The sequence below is a fragment of the Sinohyriopsis cumingii genome, chromosome 7, assembly GCF_028554795.1.
Source record: "Sinohyriopsis cumingii isolate HCF-2022 chromosome 7, ASM2855479v2, whole genome shotgun sequence".
NCBI lineage: Eukaryota > Metazoa > Mollusca > Bivalvia > Unionida > Unionidae > Sinohyriopsis > Sinohyriopsis cumingii.
Window position 1 is genome coordinate 122,381,704 of NC_142967.1, and position 12,053 is coordinate 122,393,756.

At 34.2% G+C, this 12,053-nt stretch overlaps 1 protein-coding gene across 1 annotated transcript in view; it reads left to right on the top strand.

Annotated features, from left to right (window-relative positions):
* The first annotated feature begins 1,086 nt into the window (after positions 1-1,086).
* The window catches only part of LOC149796054 (serine/threonine-protein kinase SIK3-like), a 111,711-nt gene continuing 100,744 nt past the window's right edge, over positions 1,087-12,053 (top strand). The window contains exons 1-2 of the mRNA XM_089965975.1: positions 1,087-1,314; positions 9,762-9,878. Coding sequence (XP_089822101.1) covers positions 1,171-1,314; positions 9,762-9,878 — 261 coding nt within the window. The 5' untranslated portion in view covers positions 1,087-1,170. The remainder of the gene's footprint in view (positions 1,315-9,761; positions 9,879-12,053) is intronic.

The following is a 12,053-nucleotide window of genomic DNA, read 5'->3' on the forward strand; positions in this document are numbered from 1 at the left end:
CTAATTTAAATTTTAGAAGTTATGGAAACAATATTGTGCTTGAGCTATGTTTTATTTTGTTGAAGTTGCAATAACTTTGCTGATACTAAATATTATTTTTACTTAAGCTACGTTAATGCCAATGCTAAAATATTTTGATACAAGACTAAACAGAATGGAAATTAAGCACACATTCACGGTTTTACTGCAACTAATTCTTGTCTCTGAAGCAAAAGCATTGTTTTGTTCCAGTTAAAATACTCGTCCCTTCAGTTATTTGTATTTTGACTTCAGCTCATACTGAAGATGGGTGTGTATTTGTAAAACGTTAGGAGACGGTTCTGTTTCTTTAATATCCCCTCTCAGTTAGGGCAGACAAGAACATCGACTCAAATTAACAAGGCGGATTAAAATGTCATCACAAATATCGTATATCTTTTTTATCTAACATTTGTAAAAAAAACTTGCTTCCATTATTGTTTTCTCCGTGCCCGAAGGAGAACGAATGGACCTCTCATTTTTGTAATTAAGAAAAACCTCGTTTCAGACAGATATTGAACAGGTAACCCCGACTACCGTAATATCCACGCTGCTACTATTGTTGTGAGTCCACCCCCACTGTAGTAGTAGTAGTAGTAAACTTGTTTTATTCATACTGTTGAAAGTAGAGGTTGAAATTTGCTCCGTCAGTTTCAAAGCGACAAACTAAAGATGACATGAGTTGTTCGTCAAAAACATTGAATCAGCAAGTGGTTTTTTTTTTTTTTTTTTTTTTTTAAATCGTTGAAGAAACAACAATATAATGTGACTCCTTTCTCAAAATAGGAAAGAACTTTACAACAACAATCCCCAGCTCAAAATGCAAATTGTCCACCGACTACTGAAAATACAATCATGACGTATATAAATACCTTCTGTCAAAATTTGTTTATCAGCTTAGTATTTCGTACAACAAAGCTTTATTTATCACCACAAAAGCTATTATTGTACTTTTATCAGCGATTTGAAGTTTGTTTTGACCCCCAGTCACGTCATTAGTGTAGATGTAGTTTGTCACACGACACACAAAACGTCAAGTGTCGTCCGTAGGTTTGACAACTTGACCTAATTGGTGTGTTTTGACCAAGTTACCTCCCGAATGTCAAGTCAAAACGAGGCGCTAGGCTTGCGCGATGATCCAGGGTAAACAAAATGGCGGCCACTAGACCAGGGGGAAAGACCTCGCACGGGCCTGGTGGCCTTGTTAGGGTCGGATATTATGAGATGGAGCGAACAATCGGAAAAGGCAATTTTGCAGTCGTCAAACTAGCGACCCATATCGTGACAAAGACAAAGGTGAGCAAAAAAGATGCCGAAAGTCAAACTGGTAGGGGGTCTCCAGGCTCTGAGCAGTGACGACGTTTCTTGTTAGGTGTGCTGACATTTGCCTGACTTGTGTGATGAGTCGATGTGGTTACATCGAATTGTTAAATCTTTGTATAAGATAAAGTAGTGTATAGCTGGTTAGATGCACCAGAATCCATGGAATGGGCAAAAGTTCTGAAATGATTTCTTATGTCTATAAAAGTTCATGTATCAATTGAATTGGTGTAATGGGTGTTATTTGCAGATGGAAAAAAAATCAGATTTTATGTTACTGTATTTATTTTTATATAGTCGACGAAAATCTAGAGCGAGGAAATTCTGGAAAGGCAGAAACTAGCATATTAACATCAACTCGAGTAAGGAACGAACTGCATCGTTTACTGGACTAAACATAAGTTCAGTGTAATTTGTTATCGACCTTACAGTTGAAACAAGTTTTGCATATTTCCATTCCGATGAAACAGCAGAAGACGTATCGGACCCGCTTTTGTTGTACTGATCAGAACTGACACATTGTTAAGAACTACCATCTTTACCCAAAGTGTTCAGACACAATACAGTTTTAGTCTATGATCATTAAATGCAGTGTTTGGACAGTCATGTTGGTAATGCTATTTTTGAGGCTGATTGTTTGACATTGAATAAGATCAGTAACAAGTTTAATTAACAAACAGATAAATTAATACAACTGTTTGAAAAAGAAAAGAACAAAACCCCACTATAATAAACTGTCCATAGTTGTGATTTTAAGATTGTCAATTATGTCATAGCTTTACATTAATAGTTTCTGAAAAATGTCTGAAAGTCAAGATTTTTGAAGTTTATATTATGTGAGTTATTATTTTTATGTTCATTTTTATTAATAGATGTGATTACAGATAAATTCATATTGGTAGTGGCAAGAAGTTTTGTTTCAAAATTGATTTCTTTCATAGAAAATGATAAAACAGCTGTACAGGCAAAAATAACACTATCTTCCTGAATGGGATTCAAAAATTCAAAATGTCATGTGTATGTATCTGTAAACGTTACACAAAGTTACCAATTATCTAAACCAAAATTTTTGTTTCTTCTTATAGCTAATGGGGTAAAAACATTCAGCATTTATTTCACAAGACATTTTACAGTTTAGGTTGAATCAATAGTGTTATTTTTGCCTGTACAATCAGTAAAATATAATGATATGCCTTTCATTGTTCAGTTTCAAATGTTTTCTACACCAATGAAATGTTAAGAATAAAAATTATGCATATCAGTTATGTACATGTACAGCTGTTTTATCATTTTCTATGAAAGAAATCAATTTTGAAACAAAACTTCTTGCCACTACCAATATGAATGTATCTGTAATCACATCTATTAATAAACATGAACATAAAAATAATAACTCACATAATATAAGTAGTTGATCTTTCTAAGGGTGAGTGGCCTATATGTTGATAGTCTACACATAGACTAGTTAAAGTGAATGTTATGCATAAATAATTTTATCAGTTTGTTTTGAGTCTATACTCTCGTACTAATCTACATGGATTTAGCCAGTTTGTGACAGGAATTTTAACTGCAGATTGATTTAAGTAGCCAAAATAAATGTATATTTTTTATATAGTTTTCTGTAATTGTGGTATGTAAAATATAGATTGTTCTTTCCGTGCTCAGATTACAGATTTTTGCCTCTTTGCAATGATTATGCTTATACTTCTCTTGGGATTTGGTATGTATGAAATGCCAACAAAGCAGTTCAGTTCAGATTTAACAAAATTTGCCTTTGATCGGGTATTCAGGTAACTGATCATTATGGTCAACAGGTACCTGGTAGATGTTTCCTTAAATTTTGACAGCTTTACAGGCTCTTAGGTATTTTGACAGCTTGTGACAACTCGAACTTCAGCATGAAAGATATATAAATCATAGATATATGGACACTGGGTTCAGTTTAGAGCATTTTTGTCATTGGTGCATGTAAGCTTAAAAGTGACACTCTCTTGGTACTTGAGTATAATACCACTTTATTGTTTTTTTAATGGTATAGTTACTGATGATGTCTACATCAGTAAAGTACTTAGTATTATTATTATTACTATGAGATGAGTAAGCTGTGACAATCTGGTTCTGAGATATTGGATCACTTTCAATCACTTCTGCATGTATATATTAAGTAGGCTATTTTGCATGGAAGATCAATAATTTGAAATGAAGAGAAGGAATGTTCATCGCTGTTTTTCTAAAAATGTTTTTGGCCAGAAGTTGACAAGATCAGCAAGCAGTTTGCTGAAGATTATAACTTTACTGAACATACCCTGGGCTTTGTATGTGAACCAATTAGAATTGAAATGTCTCGGTGTTTGTCAAAATTATGAGACAAAAATTTAAGTATGAATAAATGGTTAACAAAACCCACATGACTGCATAATTATTATTTACAAGCAAGGAAAATATTTAATAGTATTCAGAGAAAATCATTGATTACTTCATAAGATTTATGCTATTGACAAGTGTACCAAATTTCTCTGAATTTCATTATATAAAATCTGTCAGGTAAATATTATTTATTGTAAAACAATAAATATTGTAATTCATTGCTGTCATTATTAGAAGTTATTTAGTTTTTTGGAGTATAAGATAATTTTTTGATGTAGTTGACGAATAATATTCTAATCTGCTATTAGAGGAATAATTGATATTTTAAGCTTGCGTTTATTATCTAATCTTTGCGCCATGAGTTGTAAAGAAAAAGTAGTGGCCCTTGTTAAATTTTTGGTGGACACTTTTAAAAATTGTGATCTGCCAATGTCCCTATCAGGCTGACACAGATTAAATACTGTGGATTGCTAAGATTTTTGATTTCATCATATCTGCATTACAGACTTAATCATTAATTGACTGACTTTAGAAATGAATATAGCAGTTGATCTTGCCTCCCACCCTCTTACAAAATTCAGCTCTAAGCTTTCAGATAGATTTGTTGATTTTTTTTCTCTCAATATTTCAACAGTTTTTCGACTGTTCTATGTATGTTCAATTGTATTGTGTGCTTGACTTTTGTCTGTAACTACAATTCTGGCCTGTCATAGTATTGTCACTTGTTCGTAGACTCGAATCCTTTCAAAGTAGGATTTGAAACAAAGTTCTCTACATTAGATGACATTGTGAACGGTTTCACTAGAGATGTCTGACATGTGTGAAATTAAAATCTTTATCAGGGACAGTGAAAAATCCAAAAGTAAGTGATTTGTAATTTCGAAAACAATTTTAATTTCTCAGAAATATTTTAAAGAAATTCATAGCTAGATGAGCCCCCAGTTTTTATACCTTTATATGGTCTTAAACATAAAAAAGCAAAACCAAGAACAAATATTATTATATGCTCATTTTTTTCTCCATTAACTTTGCATTATCAGAATCGTTCAATATTTTAAGATATTGCACATGTTCATATTGCACCCACGCGCAGTACACGTGTGTCCAATAGTGTATTAGGAACTACTTTGTAAACAAATCATGTACATTCGCGTAGTAGAAGCAATACGTTTTTGTTTATTAATTTTGTTTCTGAATGAATTAAAGCTGATGTTTCGTGGACTGCAACATACCAACTGTTTTGCTACATTCCACGTTAACTTTTTGATACATTGTTTCAGATTTTGCGATAGACACCAGATTTCATAAAATTGCTTGGTACCTACAAATAACATGCAAGCTATAAAGGCATAAACTGTCTCCTTTAGCTGGCAGTAAGAATGGCAAAAAAATATACTTAGTTTTACATCCAGAATTTCCTCAAAATGTACTTTCTTAGTTCTGCAAATCTGAATTACATGAGCCATGTCATGAGTTCTCAAGCTTGATTACGCATTTCGAAATTGTACTGTAATTTTGACTATATTCCAAGTGCAACTACATCTTCCTTACTGTACTCAAAATGTAATAAACATTACATTCAATAGCATCTTTTTGATAATTGCAATTGAAACACTTCATATTTTTCCCACATAATGATTTCAAATAGTCAATGACAGAACAAACACACTTGCAAATGTCAACATGCTTCTCCCGCGCCGCTTCAGTCCGATGTATTTCATGTACAATTTGCACAGATGAATTCACTCCAAAATCACAAACTTTCATCGACTCGAAACAAAATACCAAAATCTATTCATTCCAGATCAAATGGAAAAGTTGTTGCAATGTGCATTCATTCACAATATGACTGCAAATTTCAATTTTAACTAGACACGCCATTTTTTTCCAAAAGTTATGTTGAGCGCGCGACTTAGTTCAAATTTATCTGGGCAGAGTTATGTGCGCATTAATAATGATGTTGTTGTGTAATGATAAATCAGCACTTGTGTATTTAGTTTGGAATACGGCATACATTCATTTACGTTGTTTCTTGTAGTGCATTTTGTTTATATAATTAAGCCTTATGTAGAATAAGAAAATGAGCATATAATAAAAAGGTTATTGCATTTGTATGGGAAAATATGAACTCGTTTTGTCAGATGGATATACTGCACTCCCAAGGTCATGCACTATTCAATCCCAAAAACTCGTTCATATTTTCCCATACAAATGCAGTAACCTATAATTATTATATGCTCATTTTTTTCTCCATTAACTTTGCATTGTAAGAATTGTGCAGTATTTTGATATTGAACTCACACGTGCAATTCATATTGCACTCATAAAGGAACTACTTTCTATTGTAAACAAACAATGGACGAAGACACCAGCACTTTTGATTTGTAAACAAATCATGTAGACTCACATAGTGGGCCCTTTATGTTTTGTTGATTAAATTTGTTTCTGAATGAACTAAAGCAGATGTTTAGTGGACTGCCACATACCAGCTGCTTTGCTACATTCTTCGTTAACTTTTTTGATACAGTGTGTCAGATTTAGTTGGGCGATAGATGCCAGATTTTATAAAATTGCTGGGTACCTACAAATAACATGCAGGTGATAAGCAGTGTTTCTCTTGACCCTCATTTGCGCTTCAGAGACTCCCAAATTTTGAATTTGACCCCCAGTTTTGATACCAAAGTTTATTTTTTACTCAGTCTGACCCCCAGTTTTGACACCAAGGAGATTTTTGACTCTCAGTCTTGCACCCCTAGGGGATACACTGTGATAAGGCATAAACTATCTCCTTTAGCTGGTAGTAAGAATGGCAAAAAATATACTTAGTTTTACATCCTAAATTTGTTCAAAATGTACTTTCTTAGTTCGACTATATTCCAAGTGCAATTACATCCTCCTTACTGCACTCAAAATGAAAAAACATTAAATTCCATAGTGTCTTTTTGATAATTACAATTGAAAGACTTCATATTTTTCCCACATTATGATTTCAAATATTCAATGAAAGAACAGAAACACACTTGCAGATGTCAACATGCTTCTCCCGCACTGCTTGGATCTGATGTATTTCATGTAGAATTTGCACAGATGAATCCAGTCCATAATCATGAAATTTCGTTGAATTGACAAAAAAATACAGAAATCTATTCATTCCAAATTAGTTGGAAAAGTTGATGCAAAGCGCATTCATTCACAGTACGACTCCAAATTTCAATTTTAAGTAGATCAAAACATCGATTTATTTAGGAAGTTATGTCTAGCGTGTGACTAAGTTCAGATTTATCTGGGCGGAGCTATGTGCTCATTAATAATGTTGTTGTGTAATGATGAATCTGCACTTGTGACAGATTTTAAAACATTTGGATTAGGGTTACTAACTTGTGCAAATAGGACTTGTTCATTTATCAGACATACTTCATAACTTGCCAATACACTGTACAGTAGAGAGAAGGCATAGCCAATTTTTTGCTGGTTTTTAATTACCATTGGCCACATGCAGAGAAAATGGGAGCTAGTTGTCTTTCCTTTGGACACACTGAGGTACCTGACCCATGCTAGCCAGAGTTGTACAGAACCCACAGCCCTCAAGTCCAATGCTCTACAAATAGAGCCATTGTAGCTCCCTAGCTATGTTGTTGTTATTGTTGTGGGGTTGATGTAATTTTTTAAAATACAATAGGCTATACAGGGGGCCAGTATAACTGGTAGACGAAGAACACGGGGAAAACCGGTAAGAACCACCAATCCATGGATAGCTAGTGGTAAGCTCGTAAGCTTTTTTACATACCACATTTGCCGGACCCCGAGAATTTAACCCATGTGGACTCAAAGGTGAGATGGCAGTGATCGGTAAAGGTGAGCCTGTTATACCACTTGGCCATCCTGGGTTCCTTCCTAACTAAAGACAGCAGGTTATAGTTTATGTTAAAAGATTTTGGTTATGGCTCATAGATGGATCTTTGCTGTGTGCTCATTAGCATATGCATGACCTTTATACTTTTTTTCATGTTTTCATGTTGGTTTTTTTCCACAGCTTAGGGCGAAAGTTTCGAGTTAACTATGACTGTTTTTTGTTAAGACTTTTTATTTTTGAATCTTCTTTACCTGAAAACCAAATATTTGTTCTTATAATATTCAATTGCATAGTTTACATAAGACTTCCAGGGCCCAGAGTGGCCGACTGTTCTAAAGCGCTCTCCGTTATGTATCACTGGCATCTCACCTCTGTCTGTGTGGGTTCAAGTCTTGGATTCAGCCAGCGTGGGTATGTGAGAAAGCTTGCTAGTAGCTTCTTGTGGTTCGGTGGTTCTTTCCGGGGTTTTTCCTGGGTTCTTCCTCCACTATTAATACTGGCCGCCATGTATAGCCTATCGTGTGCTGAAAAATGGCGTTAAACCCTACAACAACATAAGACTTCCTTTGCCAGTTGGAGCTGGCATTACCTTCTTCTGATATAAATGAGAAAATGGCATATCATGGGAACAAAGAATTAGATTATGAAAGAGATAATTGTGTTTTTTTTGGTGGGTTTTGGATTTTTAATGTAGCTTTAATTTAGTCACATCGCTATGATGTCTGCAGTGTGGCAGTTTATAGTGATGTCTAGAACTGGGCATATCATGCTGCAGACATGTAGCATCATGTCCCATCCAGTCACATTATCCTGACACCAGCCTGACCAGTCCTAACACTAGCCTCTTAATGCTGAGTGCCAAGTGAGGCAGCAGCTAGTACCATTTTTACAAGTCTTTAGTATGAAGTGATTGGGTTCGAATCTTAGACCTTCCACATCCAAGGCAGATGCTCTAACCACTTCAGCCACTGGAGCGATGTAATATACATTCTTTACTCATTTTTGCTGCATTTTATTGTGAGTACAAGATTGTAAAGTTTGCTTTATGTTTGTTCTATCAGGTCTCAGTTTGGGAATCCTTTTTCCTGTTATCTTAACCAATGTTTTGATTGCTTTCAGAGGATGCAAACCAGTTTTGTATGATCCACAAAAAATTTGAAAGGGGGCATTTAGTGTTAACCTAATTTGCCTACCTATCCATTTATCATCCATCTCACCAATCATTCCTTGATTTAGTATGTATTTATGTGACTTTTTTTCCCCAGACAGTTTCACTTATTGGTTTTGTAGTTCAGTGTGTGAATCCAGCTTGTGAGAATTTAACTTTCTTGCCAGAAGATTTGTGCCGTGACCTATATTTTACACTTACATTACTCTTACCTTTGACATATGGTCAGTGTGTCATATTATGCCTGCAGATCCACTCCACAGAGATCATTGGGTATGACTTCATGAGAAAGTGTGCTCTACAGTACTATTCTCCTTGAAAAGCCACTGCAGCTGTGTCTAGACGTGTGCTGAGATGGTAGAAGGACTTATTTTAATCCTTGCTATACTTTCTTCACCCAAACCAAGATGTGTGGGGAAACAAAAATTCTCATGAGCTGTACTGTGCATGCATTTGCATACAGTATGATTAGGGGTGGTGTGAAGATTTCAAAATGCTTTAAGAACTTGACCATTCATGTGTAAGAATTCTTTTAATCCTCCTGTAGCAAATGTGAAAGTTTTAATTGGGAATACACAGTTCCTAGTTTGAAGGCCTTATCTTTATTTGCTATTAGGTGGAAGACTTTGTATGTGATCTGCCTTACAAAAAGTATTGCAACACTTCCTAATGAGTTTTGAGACTCTTGGACTTGTGTATCCACTTTTTAAGGAGTTCACTATTTAGGAAGTAGAGGCATCATCTTTTGTAATGATCAGTAACTGTATCATTGTATCTTTTTCTATAACTGCATCATTGTATCTTTTCTGTAAGTGTATCATAGTATTTTTTCAGTTACTGTACCATATTTTGTCTGAAACTATTATTCTATATTTTCTGTAACTGTATCAATGTATTTTTTCTTTAACAGTATATTATCATCATTATCATTTTTTTAAACTGTATCATTTCATTATTTAACTGTATCATTGTGTTTTATTGTAAACTGTGTCATTTGTTTTTCTTTAACTATATCAGATATTTTTTTCTTCACAGGTTGCAATAAAAATAATTGACAAGACCCAGTTAGATGATGAAAATCTACAGAAAATTTTCCGTGAAATAGAAGTAATGAAATTGCTACGACATCCTCACATAATACGCCTTTACCAGGTAAGAAGTTTTATCAGTTATAATACAGTAACTGGTTATCATTAACACTTCACTGAGAAAATTACAACTGGTTATCATTAACACTTCACTGAGAAAATTACAACTGGTTATCATTAACACTTCACTGAGAATATTACGACTGGTTATCATTAACACTTCACTGAGAATATTACAACTGGTTATCATTAACACTTCACTGAGAAAATTACAACTGGATATCATTAACACTTCACTGGGAATATTACAACTGGTTATCATTAACACTTCACTGAGAATATTACAACTGGTTATCATTAACACTTCACTGAGAAAATTACAACTGGATATCATTAACACTTCACTGAGAATATTACAACTGGTTATCATTAACACTTCACTGAGAATATTACAACTGGTTATCATTAACACTTCACTGGGAATATTACAACTGGTTATCATTCACTTCACTGAGAATATTACAACTGGTTATCATTAACACTTCACTGAGAATATTACAACTGGTTATCATTAACACTTCACTGAGAATATTACAACTGGTTATCATTAACACTTCACTGAGAAAATTACAACTGGATATCATTAACACTTCACTGGGAATATTACAACTGGTTATCATTAACACTTCACTGAGAATATTACAACTGGTTATCATTAACACTTCACTGAGAATATTACAACTGGATATCATTAACACTTCACTGGGAATATTACCACTGGTTATCATTAACACTTCACTGGGAATATTACAACTGGTTATCATTCACTTCACTGAGAATATTACAACTGGTTATCATTAACACTTCACTGGGAATATTACAACTGGTTATCATTAACACTTCACTGAGAATATTACAACTGGTTATCATTAACACTTCACTGAGAATATTACAACTGGATATCATTAACACTTCACTGAGAAAATTACAACTGGATATCATTAACACTTCACTGGGAATATTACCACTGGTTATCATTAACACTTCACTGAGAATATTACTGGTTATCATTAACACTTCACTGAGAATATTACAACTGGTTATCATTCATTTCACTGAGAATATTACAACTGGTTATCATTCACTTCACTGAGAATATTACAACAGGTTATCATTCACTTCACTGAGAAAATTACAACTGGATATCATGTGCACTTCACTGAGAATATTACAACTGGTTATCATTAACACTTCACTGAGAATATTACAACTGGTTATCATTAACACTTCACTGAGAATACTACAGCTGGTTATCATGTGCACTTCACTGAGAATATTACAACTGGTTATCATTCACTTCACTGAGAATACTACAGCTGGTTATCATGTGCACTTCACTGAGAATATTACAACTGGTTATCATTAACACTTCACTGAGAATATTACAACTGGTTATCATTAACACTTCACTGAGAATATTACAACTGGTTATCATTCACTTCACTGAGAAAATTACAACTGGTTATCATTAACACTTCACTGAGAATATTACAACTGGTTATCATTCACTTCACTGAGAATATTACAACTGGTTATCATGTGCACTTCACTGAGAAAATTACAACTGGTTATCATTAACACTTCACTGAGAATATTACAACTGGTTATCATTCACTTCAGTGAGAAAATTGCAACTGGTTATCATGTGCACTTCACTGAGAAAATTACAACTGGTTATCATGTGCTTTTCACTCAGAATATTACAACTGGTTATCATTGATACTTGTGATATTTGTGTTCAGAAGTTATATCAATTTTTTGTCTAAACCAGGCATATGTTACTCAAGGGCATAGAATGAGACATGTCATGGATGGGCAGTTGAGTGACACTACCTTGGGGAAGAAGAATTTGACTACCTGGGGGAAAAGAGACATGACAATACAATCACAGTTAGTCTGATGTTATAAATGTTAGCTGGTAAAATGTTTGCCAATTTTCGTTTTTGAAAGCTGGATTTTCACATAATTAATTGACCACCTTGTAGGTTGGTGTGCACTCTGTTGGAAAACAAGGATAGTTACATATAGAAGCTTCAAAATCTACTGCTGGGTTCTTGTTACTTTGAAACACAGGCAACAGGTGGCATCATTAGGATGACTTAGTAATTCAGGAGCCATCAGTTTTTCACTTCTTGCAGGAAAAATATATAAATAATATTCTAAACGTCCATTGAAGCAG